The sequence below is a fragment of the Egretta garzetta genome, unplaced genomic scaffold (genome assembly GCF_000687185.1).
Source record: "Egretta garzetta isolate BGI_Z169 unplaced genomic scaffold, ASM68718v1 scaffold125, whole genome shotgun sequence".
Taxonomy (NCBI): Eukaryota; Metazoa; Chordata; class Aves; order Pelecaniformes; family Ardeidae; genus Egretta; species Egretta garzetta.
The window spans coordinates 384,379-402,211 of NW_009259877.1; the positions used below are offsets into that span (position 1 = coordinate 384,379).

Sequence of the window (17,833 nt, forward strand, 5' to 3'; positions counted from 1 at the left end):
GACTTTGCCAGTTGATTCTAGAGATATTTGGAAAAAGAATGATGAATCTTGAAACTCTTGAGGTCTGACCAAAATCACAGACAGGAGGGTACTCTGGGGCAATGTTTCCCTGACACCTTTGCGTTTTGGCGTCATCTGAGGAAAGAGCCGCCTTATCACGCCTCTTTAGGACCTTGCAACCTCATCTGTGAGACAATAGTAAGCACATCTTCTCCTCTGTGGGTAAAAACTTTGTTCCTTGCTTTCCCTTCCCTCGTTCGAATACTTAAAAACATTGTTTTGCTTGGAAAAATCTCTATATTAATAAAACTCTCCCAGTGCACCAACTGTTGAAATAAATCTTACGCCAAGTCAAATAAATGCTCACCCATTATAATCATGAGACAGTTTTTAATTCTTCCTGTTTTGAGTGTCCTGTACAGGCATTAGTATTGTCTTAAAACTCTTTAGACTGCAGTATTTTTAGCCCTCTTGCAAATAAGAGGGGTTTTCTACCCCTCAACCTTTTGGAGAGGATTTAGTATCTGTGACTAACTGACCACCCTGGGTTAATATAATCCCTAAGTTCCCTTCATATAACTAGTTCATTCTTCAAGGTCATGCCAAAACATTTCCCCTTACCGATGAGGCCAGTGGTGTAGCCTTGTTGCTGTAGCAGCCTGGCAAAAGTAGTTTCATTCGCTGGTAGCCCTCCTGACCCAGCGTTCCACTGCAGCGCTCGGTACCCATTGCTGGACGCCATTCCTGACAGAAATAACTCCAGTCATTCCTGCAGGCTTTTCACTCTCTGCCAGCAGAGGCTGGGCTGCTCCTGCCAGCCTCCACATCAGGAGCTCAACCTGAAGCCAGCAGAGTTCCTCACAAGACGTAAAACCTAGCACATCTTGTGGGCAGTCACATCAGTGTGTCAAAGTACTCCAGGTGACCAAGAGTTATATTTCAAAACAAATACTGCTTGGCACCAGTTTTACGATCAAACTGAAATAAAGCTGGTGACAGCATATAGCAGGTCTTATTTTCTGCCTTTCTGTAACTGTGATATTTTAGTCTCTCTGCTCTTCATCTAAAATGAGAGATAATGGTTGTATTTCCCTACCTCAGAGGGATGTTATATCATGTTAGGTGAGATACAGTTCACCCCCACACACTGATTTTGCACTTAGCTCTCAAAGTAGGCATCTAATTTTCCTATATAGCACCTAGTGAGAGCTGGATATCTATGAAGTCCTCCATAAGGCACCTTAGGTAGGTGGGGAATGGATGCAACACTCCATTTTTCACTTGAGTTTTGTGACTTTCTGCACTTTGTTGGCAATGAACTCACCCATTTCTCTTGGGAGCCCTGTTTCAAGCCCTTCACTCTAACCAGTACCATCAAGAGGAACTCCATGAGTTTGCCCTAGGCCATGTTGCAGTAAGGAAATGACAGATATTACTGCTGTTGGCATTTCTCCATACCTATCTATTTTCATCATATAGAGCTCCCACATCCTATAAAGTCAGGCTGAATATCTGTCAGCTGGCGAGGCAGTGGTTCCCATTCAGAAATTACTTAAAGTTCGGGCCTCTAGCAGAGTATCTTCTATCTCAGATTGAGGAAGTAGCTAAATTATCCTGTTCCAATACTTATTGGCTATTGTAGTACCTCAGCACCATACACAGAGATTTGTAATTCAGAATGGGCCCAACCTGATCTAATGGGGTATCTGCCAGTGAGAAAAGCTGCTCTGCTTGGAGTGCAAAGTGGAGCTGCAGTGATGTGCTGAGTAAGTTTCACTCCTTCTCTTGCCAGGCGGTCAATGTTCGGGGTCCTAGAAGAGAGTTTCAAGTTTAATAGAAACAAGGTAATCTGAAAATTATTTTAATAAATTGCCAAGAAGAACTGGAGCTTTTGAACAAGTTCCTTAAAAAAAAAAAAAAAAATCTCTTCTTTACGTACTCCAGGACTGATATAGTAACAAGTTTGATAGAGCAGGTAAAGTGGGTCGTAGCTAGTGGAGAATCCATTCTCAGGACACAGCCATAGAGTGTTATTTGGCAACATGGAAAAGAAACCTAGGCATTGTTGGTACTGTTTAGTTTGAAAACAAAAATTGAAATGGAAAGACCTATCTAAGAAAGGCTGATATTTTTGTATTCCAATACTTCCAATAGATCACTTCTGCCAGCACATTTGGACCCTAAATTTCAGAGTTCATTGAACCAGAGAATCTCCCAGATTGTCTGGAGCTCTTGGAACCAAGACTTTCTGTTCCATGTTTTTAATATGTGCTATTTATTTCATAATACAGTGATATCTTTACCTGGTTACATTTGTATGGGAGCCTAGCTCTCCCAGAAGAATGGACTACAATACCACAAAGACTGAAAGATTCTTCTCCCCCGCTTCACCACCAGCAGAGGAGGACAATGGAGTTCCACAAGCACATTCCCATTGCTCTTCCCAACCCCACCAACATCACGTGAGGGAGATGCACCCAGAACATGCCAACAAAATGTCTGTGGTCCACCTGGAGGACATGAGTTGAGCCTTGTAAGATGCGCTCCCAGCGCCCATTCAGTTCTGCTTTGCCCTTTTAGTTTTGAAGAAATGTAATCACTAGTTTTGAAGGCACATAATCACGTAATAAATTACGTGGGTCAGTCCACATAAGTCTGGATTGGAGTGTTTTGGAGGAAACAGCAAGCAGGTGGATGAGGGAGTCCGGAAAAGCACTGGGTGGATAGAGTAAGGCTTAACTACGCATGAAAAGGAATGAAGAAATTCATGCATGAGAAGCAGAGAAAACAGTAACTGTAATACTAAAACAAGTGTCTGGAGAGTTAGCACATGGAGGAGGAGGTGGGATGAATTCCCCAAAAGAACTTAAAAACCAAAATGAAAGTATGGTGGTTGTTTTTTTCTTTCTCTGCACACTGTTTACTTAGGCCCCAAGCCTATGTGCATGTATATAAGTAATTAAATACACTATTACTAGAGCCTTGGATTAAGAGATTAAGAACTTTTCTTATGTTATAATTAGGCTTAATTACCCAGGATAGGTGTGCTATAGTGTTAAATATATTGTACTGAGAGATCTTTTACCTTATGGTATCGTTCCCATAACAACCTATATCTCCGACGCCAAGATCATCGGCCAGAAACAGAAGTATATTGGGTTTAGAGTCCATAGCTGCACTCAAGCCAAACGTGTTCCAGAATAAACATGAAGTCAGTGCCGTCAGGACATATCTCCTGAAACACAATAAAAGAAATTTTTACATATGTGACTTGTAAGTGTTGGAGAGTGATGGGAGCCCTCTGGCAGCAGATCTGAAGCATGAAACACAAAATAGCGGGAAACTTCATTTCCCAGCCCCACTTTCAGTGAGAAGGAGGAGGAGATCCATTTCTTCCATCTTTACCACCTAGGTCTCACTAGTCAGAGAGGCTGCAGTAGCCTTTCTACAGCCCAAGAAGCAAGGATATAAGTGAAGGTTGTCATCTTACTCATTTGGCCCAGGAATTTTCATCTTGAATCAGTTGCATAGATTTCAAAAAGTATCAAAAGCTTGAAGGAGCTGAGAAAAATTAGTGGCTTAAGTTTCGTAAATTCTGTGAAAATTCAGGTTATGTTCTGAGTCACTCTAGCATTTTCTGAATATCTTGTCTCCAGTGAATAAAGCAGTTTTATTATATTTGGAAGGGAAGTGGAAAAACCTAAAGAAACTCCCCTCCAACTCAAGAACACTTGAACTTGAAGCCATGTCCTCTACCGCCATTCTAAGATGCGAACCAGGCCCCCTACCAGCATCAACTATATTTAATATCTGCAGAAAACAGTCTTGAAACCTAACCCTGGACTGATTTTTCACTTGGACAGAGAGATCACTGCAATATGTACTAATTTTGCAGGATATGGAGCAGCAGCAACTCTCTAGCACAGACTGAGAAAGCTTCTGCAAATCATTCCAGGATCTGCAGTTTTGGTGTGAAGATCTCGTTCATTCAAAAGCATGTTTTTGAATGAACAAGTAACCATCACCTCTAGCAGGCAAACACAACACGCAGGACTTTCTGTAAACATGACTGTGAACTCCCAGTTGTAAATAAGTAACCAGTGGCTATGGGGATTTAATCATCCAAGAGCAAAGTTCCAGTGGGTTTTTTTTCTGCATTCTACCACTAAGTTACAACAGTGATTTACTGAGTTGTAGTGAAACCTTGCTTTAGAAGCAGTTTCTATGTCTGTACTTGGATTACTCATTTTAAGGAAAGGAGAAAATGCTCTTTGCCAGTGTTTTATCTCCTAAGAGTTACAGGGCATTATACTCTATAATGAATCCTTTCAGAGCACTGATACATTCAGTTAGAGCTGCAGGGGGAAGGTCTCTAAAGGACCTTGGAAATAAGCAGCCCCCAACAGCCCATTTCAGTCACTCCAGCAGTCTTCTTTCCGAGCTGGCGACAAGACTAGTGCTCCCCACCTCTTTCTGTTAGATTAAAAAAGAGGAAAAAAGAAAAAAGCAGCAAATTATTAAATCTGCTTTTACTGATGTCTGCAGCCCCATGCTAGCACTTTTTTTTTCTCATGGTTTTAAGTGCTGGATATTTGCTGATCCCTGTGGTAATCCTGCTTGTGGATTAAGACAGGGTCAAGGACAAACTCCACCTCAGGTAACCTACTGCTTATAGTTCCAAGTCCGTACCCTAAATTGTTAAGTGGCATTACTGTACATTATAAAATAACCATTCTTAGAGCTCAAAGTGATCATCTTTCAGCAATACATGGAGGAAGAGTGCAAGAATCGTTTAGTTGCTAAGCACTGATAAATCTTGAAAGCAATACGGTTGAAAGGAAGTAAAACATAGAACATGCATACAGATACATATGTGTATATATATATATAAACCTTTTCAGATTTACCTAGAAAGCTATTTCTGGAAATGATAATGTTAAAGGCATAGGCAGAGACTTCCACTCGTGAAACAGATCTCATTGTTTAAAACCACAAAGACATTAAATAAGTATCTAGTTAAGATGATCCTAAAACCAGTTTGGCAGCTAGTATTACTAAGTGATTTTACAAAAATCTGCTTAATGAATCCAGTAAGTGAAAAACATTAGGAAGATACAAGCCACTATTCATGCAAGTTTTATTTACAAGATTTAATATGGATTTACACCGCAGTTCAGCTCCCATAGGTTTACTGACAATAATCTTCTGAGGACAGGTTAGGAACCATTGGCACAGGCAATCACATGTTGAAAAAAACCTGCTAAACTATAAAATTTGGTGCCTGTACTTACCCTAGAATTATTTTCTAAGGTGATACTGCTGTGCTTAGTGCATACCTGGAGAATTACAGCATTATGAGATTACAGCATCCTTCTGTTCGAGAAATCTCCTCCTACAAGATTTCACAGGGATGTTATACCTATGCAGGAGCCTGGCACTAGGCTGCTTCTCTAAGGGCTTGTGCAAAGGGAAAGACTGCTTTAGAACAGTGCGGGGCTCACAGTCAGAAAGGAATTTAAAAAAAAAAAAAACATGGAGGGAGAGCAACGATGACATGATTTTTAATAGAGTTGAATTTCTTACATGGGGGTAAGGAAGGGAACAACAAAGACCTAAAGCAAAAGAAGCATCAGGAAAAGTAATTAATTTGAGCCCAGGATTGGTTGGGAAAAAAAGGTGGGTCAATTCAAACAACACTATTTTAATTCTGTGAAACAGAAACAAATACACGCAGGGAGAAGCCAGCTATCTGTTCACCTGAATGCAATGGCTGTGCAAGATAGCAGTGCAATAATCTCCTGGTAGGCAACAATCCCGAAAGTAAGTTAAGCTTATAGTAAGCAACAAACTGAGCAGTCACCAGTGTGATACTGAAGGAAAAAAAACTCCCACGTTTCCAAGTAGAGCGCAATATAATCATAAACGTGTACCTTAAATGCAAGAAATAAAAGTATTGTAAAGAAACACAAGTTATGGGACTCCCCATAATGGGCAGTCAGCTGAAATTTAACAGCTCACAGTAAACATGATCAGAGCTACAACCTAACGTAAACACCATAGTATTTTCCCCAGCAGTCACTTCATGAGACATCTTTTTCTAAGCTACCTAAAGGAGCTCAATTAAAGCTAATTTTAAGACTCTTACCTAAAGAGTTTAAATAACCTGAAGAAAATGGCCCTTGACTTGAAGAAGCTGCTCTTCATCAAACTATTCCTTATTTCAAGATTGCTTTTAGTTCTCGCACTAAGGCAGCTCCCCACTATATAAATTTTGGTTCATATAATCCCAAAGTAACCTTAAAATACTAATTCTATAGATTGATTAGTCTTTGCATAGACAAGCATGACTCTGAATATATGTGATGATATTAGCTTATTCTCAATTGCCCCCAAACAAAGAATCACTGGAGGCAACTGGATTTCCCAAAGTCTAAGAGAGCTGGTTATTTTCAAGCTGATAGAAGGAACAGTCCTAAAATTTATGACCGCTGTTACTACTTAATTTCAAGTGAAGGGTTCTCAAATGTCATTATGAACTAAAAACATTTACAACCAGAAGTACACAGCATCAATTATTCAGCTTAGTACCTCCACATAAAAAGTCATAGGGCTCTATAATAATTCAGTCTAAACATTTCTGCAAAATTAGGCCAAATCCTGTAGAGCCATGAACAGCAGAAACAGCAGGACTTTATGTGGACATATTCCCCTTAGTTAAACAATTTTAATTGTTTGTAAACCTTACCCAAAACTTACTGTCTTCTGCAGCTGATACTACACAACTGCCCTACCATTTCTTTCTCCACATTTGCCAGCCATTAATGAAGGCTTAATCGAGTTACAACACAATTCATTCAACCTGCCAGGAATGCAGCTGCCTCAACAGTCACTTGAAGAGATTTAGAAAAAGAAACTTTTGCTTGGTTTAGTGGCTGAATTAGGCAGACCTAACCCAAATGGATTTGTAACAACTCCGAGTAGCATTACATAGCTTTTTCTAGCCAGCTGCCTTGTGAAGACCCTGGGTTTTTTTCAGCTCTGCTTTACAGAAAGCAAGCCTGAAACTGCTAGAAAATTAGCCCCTTCTTCCCCCCACTTCAGCTTGGCTCCAGGCAGTTCCCCCACCCTCCAAATATTTCACTTGTTGAATATATTCCCAGATTAGAGTCTATCCTTCTTGAAGTCCTACAGAGAAGAAAAAAGACAAACCTTTGTTTCAAAACATATCTGCCCATGATCAAAATATTTATTGAAGCCAGGAATATCTCATGTTTCACCCTCGTCCCCCCAAAAGACTGGCAACTCCATCACTTCTCATTCTTAAAAATACAGCTCCAACAGAATTTTGATTCAAAACATATCTGCCCATGACCAAATTATTTATTGGAGCCAGGAATATCTCATGTTTCACCCTCATCCCCCCAAAAGACTGGCAACTCCATCACTCACTCTGGGAGTCTACCAAATTGAAAGGAACTTCTCATTCTTAAAAATACAGCTCCAACAGAAAAATTTGGAATAAGCTCATCAGTTATGCTAGAAGTCAGTAATCGGACAGAGCAAAACAATTTGTTTTCTTGTTTTCTTTGTCTAACTTCAGATACTGAAAGAAATTATTTGTACACTGATACAAAATCCCAAACTCTTTACTACTTATTTAAATATAACAAAAGTTAATTATAAGTATTAGGACAAACATTTTCAAGTCGTATGTGGAAGTATGCTGCTGCTTAGCTGTTAGCCAAAAATAAACACTCGCCTTATGCCTTCTATAAAAATATACTACACAACTGGCTAATCACATTGAACAGTGTATTAGAATGTAATTAAAAATGCTAACTTCAGCTTACATTATTGCACTAGAAGAAACACACGCAACATACCATATGCAACATACCATACCGTTCCACCTTGTTGTCCCTTTCCCCCCATAGCTTCTAGGCATCTAGATGTTCAGGAAAGGAGAGGCAACAAGCAGGGAATGAGTGAAACAAGGAAGAAAAAGGTCCTAGCTGGTGTGCACATAGTCACTTGCTCAGTGCTTGCAGCTGGTGAGCCAGAACCAGGTGCTGTTCATCAACCATAAAGCAAGGGATGTCCTCGCAAGAAAGGCAGAAGGCAAAAATCAGGTGGTGGTCAGTGGTCTGTCTTTTTTTCCTGTCCATTCTGCACTCTTGGGGAATCAACTGCAACTGGGGGATACAGTTCTCACTGACCCAGATAATAACCAAGTTGTTATCTGTTACCAAGACTATAGCATTGTATTTCCACTTAGTATTGTGCATGGTCAATAACCAAAACTCATGGTAAGGAGCCCAAATAGTTTATTATGGCTACCCTGTTCTGGCCTTGCTGCTGCACAGCAGCGCCCTGCCTTCCAAGCAATAGCAGAAAGGGATGGTCTGGCCCTAGGCTTTAAATGAGCTCATGCATTTTCACATTGTGATTAGCACTCCCTGGTCTAAATGATCTAATTGTGCCTCCTGGCTTCAAACTGCTCAGCTAGGAACATGCAGATTTCCTTACAGCCAGGGTAAGAGCAATGCGCAAGGATAGAAAATTGGAGACAGACACAGGGCAGACACGCGAGTTAAAAAGAGCAGCACCTAGGAGCACAGCTGCTAGAGAAACAGTGAAGATCAAATGGAAGCAATCTGGAGGCAAATTATGCTTTCTGTATGCCATTGCAAAGCCGCAGTGCCTCCAGCAATAATAACAGTAAAAGCCGAATACCTGCCATTCACCGCCTAACCCTCCAAACACTGGGGTTTGGTTTGAACGCTCAAGAGGGAAGGAAAACAGAGATTGTTAATTATCGTAACACCCCTCCTCTCCCCATACACGCACGCTAACCCCGCTCACAGGTTGCTTTTGCTGTTCATGATCTGGTGGATCAGCTCCGCTGGAAGGTGGAGGCCGGGCTGCCCTCTCAGCTGGAGGTCAGCAGAGGAAGACACGGGCAAGAGCAGAGGCCAGACGCCGTCCAAGGAAAGCACAGCTCCGCGGGGCAAAGTTCACCATTTTTGCACAGCTTCCCAAAAACACCTCGTGGGAAAAGGGCTGGATGCCACCTGGGAAATCGCCAGTCCCAACTCTGATCCCAGCCCCGCACGCTGGGGTGAGCAATGGCAAATTCAGCCCCCCACTCGAAAAACGTGTCAGCTTTGTGTAAGGGAGGGAGGAAAAAGCCCACCCCGAGGGAAAAGCAGAGGCGTGTGTGTGTATTTATTATTATTATTATTATTATTTTATAAAAAAGCTGATCTTTTACTTACTCCATACTTGCTCACTCACTGTGGGAACTTTGTTCTCGCTTTCCTCTTTGTCTCAGGCTTTCTGGTCTTTGCTTCTAAAGGGCGATTTTCAAAAGCACGCCTTGTATATTCGTATCACAGTAATTGGTGGGTGTTAGTCGCCTTTAAAAATCCAGTCAGAGGCATTTGATCCTGCCTGCAGTGGGGGAGGGCTTCCCTGCCTGCTCCTAATAACAAGCTCAGGGTAAGGAAGAACTGTGTTAAAGCAGAAGCTGGCAATGCAGCTTCTGTAACAGCCAAGGCAAATAGAAAGAGCTTTAGCAGTAACTGAGTTAAAGATCATTAGTTTTCCTGAGACTGTAGGCTACGTCGTGCTGTGTGGAGAACCACCCTGTGGATGGAAGCAGGATAGCGGTGGCTAATGCAGAGGGTGAGCCAACTAGCCCCCTTGAGATCAAAAAAAATCAATCATCGTAGTGTCACGTTGGCATATGCATATGCATACCAACTCTGGCAGCTTGGCTAATTCCCCGTTACGTTATAACATAACAGCTCTCTGTGAGCTCCCTCCTGTGCCAGTGCCCATACTCATGTGGTTGCACAGTCTGGTTTGCCATGCAACTCTCAGGCCCGTGGGGGCACTAGACCCCTCTTTTTACTGGCTACGTGTGCTCATGGTGGTTTAAAAAGAGGGCACAAACGTGTCGTGCTGCAATCCGCTGAATAAGGGCTCTATTCAAAGAAAGACAGAAAAAAGGATAGAGGTTCTTGGTGTGGACATATTATTGCTCAGAGACCAAAATAAATTTTAATACAAAATACCCTGGCGAGGTGGAGAAAACAATCTGAACCTATTAACTAGACCTTGATAAATACGATGTGATTCATAGCATCATCAGTGGGTGCAGTGCATGCACCTCAAGGAGAACATTAGGGACTTAAATGTTTATCTGGATATAGCAGTAACAGTTATAACACTTTCTTCAAGAACCAATAACTCCTGTCTAAAGAAGTGATCGGTAGAAGTAATCGGTAGATTGATTGTTAGAAGCTGGGCTCAAGGAGTGGGGCAAAGAAATGAGAATGCAAGGAAGGAGCCTTCAGATCAAATTAGGACAAGGACATGCCTGAGAAGGATGCTTCCACGCATCAAGGAACAGATATTAAAATAAACCTTCAGAAATACTAAAGAGACAGATTTTTTTTAGGAACTTGGAAAGAACTAGGTGGAAATGGTACAACTCAGGAAGCAGCATAAGTTTTCTGCGTTAGAGACCAAGACTGAAGGGAAGAATCCACTCTGCAAAGACACAGTGAAGAAAGTAGGGGTCTGGTTTTGGCCCTTTTACTCCAGTGCAGATCTGATCACACCACTCCCAACACTCACACCTGTGGAAATCTCACTCTATCCAGCCAGAAAGGCTCATCCATCTTGTCTCTCTGATGACCTGCCATAACCAGAAGCAAGGTAGGAGAATGTTTTTAAAACCTTCCTTGTCAACAGCATCTTCAGTTTGGCCTCCAGAGAAAGACTGAAATATGGTGAAATAAAACAACTTCAGTATCTCCTGATTATGAATTTCTTTTTCTTGATTTCTCAAATTCTTTCATGTAGGTCGAATATAATTTTTTAAAAATAGTTGATATTCTGACATGTTAATTTTTCTAATGAATATTTTAGTATTTATGTGTTTTTGTTGGTTTAACCAGTTTTAGTTAGCTTACATGATACATAACTGTTCTTTTTTCCCCCCACAGAACTAAAATGTGCATTTTTTAACCTTAGATACATTTTTCTATTTGGCTTTTTTCTCCAGTGTTATTCATAATGTCTTTATAGGTTATTTTGGCATTTTTGTGACTTCATTAGCTTTAGCTTGGGGTTTACAATAAGGCCATTTTATTGCTAGTTCTTCAAGCCAATTTATTTGGCAAGCTGAGTGACATAATCACTCTGAGTGACATGTGGATCCCCAACATACAGGAATAACGAACGACCAGCTTTAAATTCAGCCCCCCGAGTCATCCAAAATTAATGGATGGGCCAGTTGCACAGAGCCTAAGCACCAGTGTTTGCAGGAGCTGTATTTTCAATCCCAGAAGAAGCCTGCATGTGCCAAGAAAGAGCACTTTGTAAAGGGAGCTCCTTGTTAGCAGTGTCTTTGCTGCCTTGTATAGACACCCAATTCCAGACCAAGGCCCTGTCACACAGTGCAGAGACAGAGAATTGCTGTGCCCCTAAGTGTTAAACATGAAAATTCACAATAATTTTTTTATATTTGAAAATGTTCATCAACAGCCAGTGCTCTTCTGGATATTGAAGACTCACAGATAGTAACAAAGTTAAAATGGCATTTGTCTATCATCTGTATCAATATTTGAAGAGCCCCATCTAGCACTATTTAAAATCAGAGCCTACTAAGTATACTTAGAATCATTGAATCATAGAATGCTTTGGGTTGGAAGGGACCTTTAGAGGCCATCTAGCCCAACCCCCTTGCAATGAACAGGGACATCTTCAACTGGATCAGGTTGCTCAGAGCCCCATCCAACCTGACCTTGAATGCTTCCAGGGATGGAGCCTCCACCACCTCCCTGGGCAACCCATTCCAGTGTTTCACCACCCTCGTTGTAAAGAATTTCTTCCTTATATCTAGCCTAAACCTACCCTGGTTTAGTTTAAAACCATTACCCCTTGTCCTGTCACAACTGACCCTGCTAAAATGTTTGTCCCCATCTTTCCTATAGGCCCCCTTTAAGTACTGAAAGGCCGCAACCAGGTCTCCCCACAGCCTTCTCTTCTCCAGGCTGAACAAGCCCAACTCTCTCAGCCTGTCCTCATAGGAGAGAGGCTCCACATACTTGTGTCAGTACGCTTGCATATTGTAACAAGTAAACAGTCATTGCATTTAAAGAAGACATATATATAAGATATTAGGTACTTTAAACAAAATTTATTCGTTATAGTCAAAATATGGTAATTGTGTTATTAATTGTACAATTATTAGAATAACACATTGGTGTCTGCTCTTCAGCACATCTGTGTTGTTTTTTCAGCTATTACTACAGATGTTGTGAAGACATTTCTTGACATGTGACTGGAAGACAAAAAGGAGAAAAGTTTAAAACTTCAGAGACACACTGATTTGCACAGCAGGTAAGATTCCCTGGGTTTTGATCCCTTGCAGAAATTAGTGTGGTTTGTTATTGTGGCACCTGCCCTAAGCAGTGCTGCCAGGAGTGGGAAGACTGGAAGTCACAATGAATCCTTCCTGCTGGGAAGTGCTGAGCAGAGAATAGGAAGAGCCTCCCTGTAGTTCTCATGAGGGTCAGAAGCTCAAGTAAAGTACAATCAGATGCAACTAGTTTGGTGAGCCCATGACTGAAGTGAGGATGAAATACTTGCTATAGGACGTGCTGTTCTGGGAGGCCAGTCTGCTCCTATCTTTGTCTGCAATCCTTCCAAAAGTTTTGGTCTCCTGAGCAAAAATAAGTATTTATTTAAGTGTAGTCCGGATAATTTTTTTCCAAAATGTGAAAGTCTTCAAAAATTTTCACTGGCTGAAAAGAGCTAATGATCATGGAAAATTCAGGGCAACCTTAGCTTTTGGAATGAAGACATAATATTATCATCAGTATAGAGTCAGTGTTACTCTTGAAATCCTGGCTTAAGACAATTAACTTACTGATTGTTCATTTCTCAGACATTCAAACAGAGAAGTAAAATGCCCCCGAAACAAAAACGTATTTGCAGGGAAATATACTTTAACTTTCAGTAGGTGATGCTGCCTCCCTCAAGATGAGAAATTAAGTCCTTTCCATTGCTACTGGTTCTGCTGTAATTTCATGGTCTCTCATTGTAACCCTGTGTTTTACAAATTGATAATGAGAAGTAGGTGGCAAAGAACAAGAAATCAAACCCAGCAAGGCAGATGACAATTTTCCAGCTGACTGAAATCAAGCCAGTAAGTCATCCGAAGGCAAAAGTGAGTGTAATGAGGCCAATCATCTGATTATAAAGCCAGAGCTTCACACTGAAGGCTCTCATCAGTCCTGGAGGCCAAGTTATCTGACAGCTATTTACTAAGCTAAAAGGCAGTCCATAAAAATAACCAACCCCATCATTTAAAGGGTGATGATATTGGTCTCTGTAGATTCACAGCAAGCACCTTGATGTGGCTTCCTGAAAATATGAATCTTATGAAACGTTAAGAAACAAAATTTAAAATCAAGTTTCCTCACTTAGAAACTGCTAGCCCTTACAATTGCTGTTCTTTTCCTTGGTAAGGTTCTTCAGAATTTGGAGGACCTCTGCATCAACCTGCAACATAGGTCACACACAAGAAAGAGGTATAAAACAGAATCTTGAACTTGAAGAGCCCACATTTCCAAGGCAAAACAGAATATCTCTGGCTTTTTTAAAATTCTGCTAGCTTTAAGAAGTAGAAAAGCAAATATATAGTAAGCAAAGGATAAAATACCTTTTATTATAAAATAACAATGAGATTTCATGGAGTGAATGAACATAAGTAACTGGTTTATAAATAGTTAATTAATTGTAGCAATGATTAATAAGAAATTAATGAACTGCTTAATGGCAGAAAGTCAACTCATGTGTTTGAATTTTGGAATTATACCAGTCTTCTCCTGAGGCTAGTAAAATCCTTTGTAAGAAAAAAGCCCCAAGAACATTCCTGTGAAGGGTATTGAAGTGTACAAGAGAAAAACGCTGAAGCAACCAATGAGAAAATGATGATAACTGAAGTCCTGAAAAGCAGGACAGTAAGTGTTTGCTCTTTACATCATATTACTAGTCATCTACTTAGGGATATATTTTTTTAATTACTATTTTTAGAGAGGATAAAAATGCTTATTTATAAAATGCTACATTATGATGTGACACAACGGAAATTATGAGGCAACATCGTGTCTATTCTAGTTTCATGGTAGAGATAGATACTGTGTGATATTTTTTTCATATAACCCTGATTTTGATGTTTCCAGGTACTGACATTGATTGCTGATATTTTGCTTTGCCCCTGAGGTACTATTTGACAGAAACCGTCAGTCTTGTTTGAGATAGTGCTCAAGTGTAGACATCACAGAAACCAACTTGTATATTCAGAGATAAAACTGTTAGTCAGTGGGGCCAACCAGATTCCCAGAATGTTGCATCATGGTCTCCACAGAAGAACACTTAGCTCGAAATCCTGAAAACTATGTGATCTTATTGGTGATTACATGCTGAAGTCAAGCTGAAGCTCTTGACCAACGTGTGTTCAGGAGAGTTCAAAACCAGCTTAAAAATGCTCCTATTATTCTAAAGCAAAAAAAGACTAAATACAACTTATAAAAAAAAAGTAGTAATTTTAGTCTTCTTTAAGCTTCAAAGATCTCCTTTTCAGTAAACCAGAAATATTTTATGAATAATTTTTAAGTTAAGACAGATCATTAGACTTTCAACAGCTCAATTTGTGTGCTCAAATGTTGCTTGCTACTGTGCTTGAAAACATTTTCAGTATCCAAATTTAGATTTTAGGAGTTTTGTAAGATGTTCTTGAACACTATCTGTGTCGTCTTAGGCTGTGACCAATATAAATGCAATAGATTAAAACTGTATCATGACTAAGCAGTAAAATCAGTCTTAGCAAATGAGACAACATAAAATTCTTATTCTATTTCTAATAAAATAGTAATAAAGCGGTTCATATTACTTGGCAAGAAAATGAGTTGATAACTGGTGAGATACTGGGACAGGTTGCTCAGAGAAGTTATGGATGCCCCTTCCCTGGAAGCCCTCCAGGAAAGGCATCCAACAAGGCCTGGCTGGATGGGGCTTTGAGCAACCTGATCTCGTGGAAGGTGTCCCCGCCCATAGCAGGGGGGGGTTGGAACTGAATGATCTTTAAGGTCCCTTCCTGATGTGCCACTGAGGCAGGGAAACCTGGGGTATGTAATATAACAGTTTATGAGATACATGAACTGACGACTTTTATCATACTAGTATGGTAATATAACTAATAGCAGTCTGCTTCCAGATATGATAGAGTATTATATTTTCCCTAGGAGACTTTTTTTCTTACCCACAACATTTTTTTTCCTACTTTCTGAGTTTTATGTCTCAGGATCCTGTAAAGCAAAGAAGCCTTGTTCTTTTTTGCAACTTCCTGTCAGGTGTGATAACAATAAATAAATTAACAATCTGTAAAAATCCTAGTCTCAAATCTCCTAAAATCGGCAGTGTTCACTGATTTAAATAAGCTTCCAAAAAGCTGAAAATTATAAACAATGGCAAAAAAAAAAGGGCCCAAAGCACAGGTTGCAATATGTTAGTAAATATTAACTGTTAGACCTTTCAGTTTGCAAAATAAATGTGGATGCTCTCTTGACATGGGGAAAAGCTGGTAGCCCACCTATAAGAAACTGCAGCTCACTGCCATAACAGCAATATGATAAAGGAAAAAGGGAGAACAGCCTGAAGGTGAAAAATTACTCTGAAAAAAAAAAAAGACTTTCAAACAAATTGATGACACGAAAAGGTTAAGAACAGCAAAAAGAGAATCCAGTTCCTGTAGTATTTATAGAACGTACAGGAGACGGTACATTCTGTATAAGTGAATAAGACTACCCTAAAGAAATACCTGCCTTAATCATACACTTCTTATTCAACTGGAAAACAGCCTGAAGGACTCCTAACAGGGGCAAATATTTATGGATGTTCATGACACCTACTGTCAAGGAGACTATTTTGATGCACTATTTTGTTTTTATCTAAAAAATGCCATTTCAGTCTACCAAAACTCTGTGTAAACCCATGCCATGTTCATCAGACTACGCAATACCTGTCAACACAATAGATGGAGACAATGACTGGCCGTGTCAGTGTCCTCTGCATGCGTGTGTGTGTCTGTGTGTCTGTCTCTGGGATACACGGTCAGCTTCACCATGGGTTCAACCTGCAAAGGTTGAAAAAGCAGCAGCCATGTCCCCCAGCCTGGGCAGAGTCCCCGGGTCCCCAGGCACCAGGCAGGAAGGTCCTGGGCTGGAGCGGCTGAAGGAGGTGGCCCTGCTGCCTTCACTTAACATAGACAAAAGTACAGTTAGAATTCACAAAGAAAAAGGAAATTAAGTGACTTTAAAAAGGTTGTTTTTCTGCTTCAGCTGCACAAGAAAGCAGGATACCATCACCTGCTGACTACCCAAGAGAAAAAGGGAGGCAGTATGGGGCTTTGTCAAGGTAGCCTTTATTATTGCTCATGACCGTTCCATGCGTAATGTCCGTGTTACCAAGCCCTAACCATTTGCTGATCCCATGGCACTTTGCATATCAGCAGGGCCTGATAACTGTGCTTTCATGGGTGAATGCCAGTATCCAGGAAAAATTCTAGCTCAGATGTCTTCCTGCACCCTCCAGCTCCAAATGGATATCCTACAGTACTATGAAGCACTTCTGTGCAAGAAAAACTGGTTCAGTCATATGAACAGGTATGATACGCACATATTTTTAAAGGTGTTGAAAAAATGGCGAGGACCTGGATTTTAAACTAGCTTGGGAATGGAAGTGAGATCTTGGAAAATGGCTGAGAAAATTGAAAAATGCCAGTCTGATTACAGTAATTTCATGTAAAGAAAACACTGCACATTGAAAATGGAAGGATCTTTAAATCTAGCCAAGAAAGAAGTAGTGAAATCAAATACATTCAAATGAGAAATAAAGCACACACTCTTAGCAATGGAAGGAATTAGGCAACAATCTGGTACATGCAAAGTGATGGATTCACTTCATCGCTTGAAGTTTTCACAGTAAGACCGAGTCCCTTTCTCATCAGTAGCGCTGATGGTGCATCTGGGTGAATTATAACAGTCTGTGAAATGCATGAAGTCACAGCATACAATAAAACTTCGGTTATAAGCTGTAGGGCTTTGTTTACCTGCAGATTTCACGGTGGTTAAATTGTGGGAAACAAGGGGGAAAGCAAAACAAACATAAAGTGAACATTTGTCAAAGGAGATGAACAATTGAAGTGGGTCCTGACATGATAGAAAAATAGTAAAAAGAAAGTGAAATAAATCAAATGGGCAAATCGTGTTCTCAGATGCCTACATATTCAGATATACCAGTGTAAACTTGTCTATTTGAACAGATATATATTGTACCCTACAATGAAAAGTATTTCTTGTAGGGCTACTTTAATAGGAACAAATATTTCAACACAAAGAAGGAAAGAACTGAATTTACAGCAGCAAAGGAGATAGATCTAAGTAAATCTAGCTGTTTTGTGGGATGAAAATTTAACTTGTGAAGCAGAAAATACCTTAATTCTGCTTTTTTTTTTAAGATAATAAATTATAGTTCGTTTGTTTTCATAAGTAGTAATGGGCATCTTTCGAAGAGTCTTTTCCGAACATACGACGTGTTTAGCAGGAACCAGTCATGACTGAGATATGGGCAGCAAGGTGACTCATGCAATCCTGTGCCCAGATGACTGAACTTGTTAGGAGTGTGGCACTTCTGTGACCATCAGTGCCGCTATGACCTTGCTGCTTTGGGAGCTGGGTGCAGTGGGAGCTTCGAAAAG

At 40.3% G+C, this 17,833-nt stretch overlaps 1 protein-coding gene across 1 annotated transcript in view; it reads right to left on the reverse strand.

Moving 5' to 3' along the window:
* LOC104127462 (arylsulfatase D) overlaps positions 1–8,285 on the reverse strand; it is a 13,759-nt gene extending 5,474 nt beyond the window's left edge. The window contains exons 1-5 of the mRNA XM_009640132.2: positions 8,217–8,285; positions 5,758–5,798; positions 3,086–3,235; positions 1,690–1,811; positions 622–744 (exon numbers count right to left, since the gene is read on the reverse strand). Coding sequence (XP_009638427.1) covers positions 622–744; positions 1,690–1,811; positions 3,086–3,235; positions 5,758–5,798; positions 8,217–8,285 — 505 coding nt within the window. The remainder of the gene's footprint in view (positions 1–621; positions 745–1,689; positions 1,812–3,085; positions 3,236–5,757; positions 5,799–8,216) is intronic.
* Positions 8,286–17,833: the final 9,548 nt, after the last annotated feature.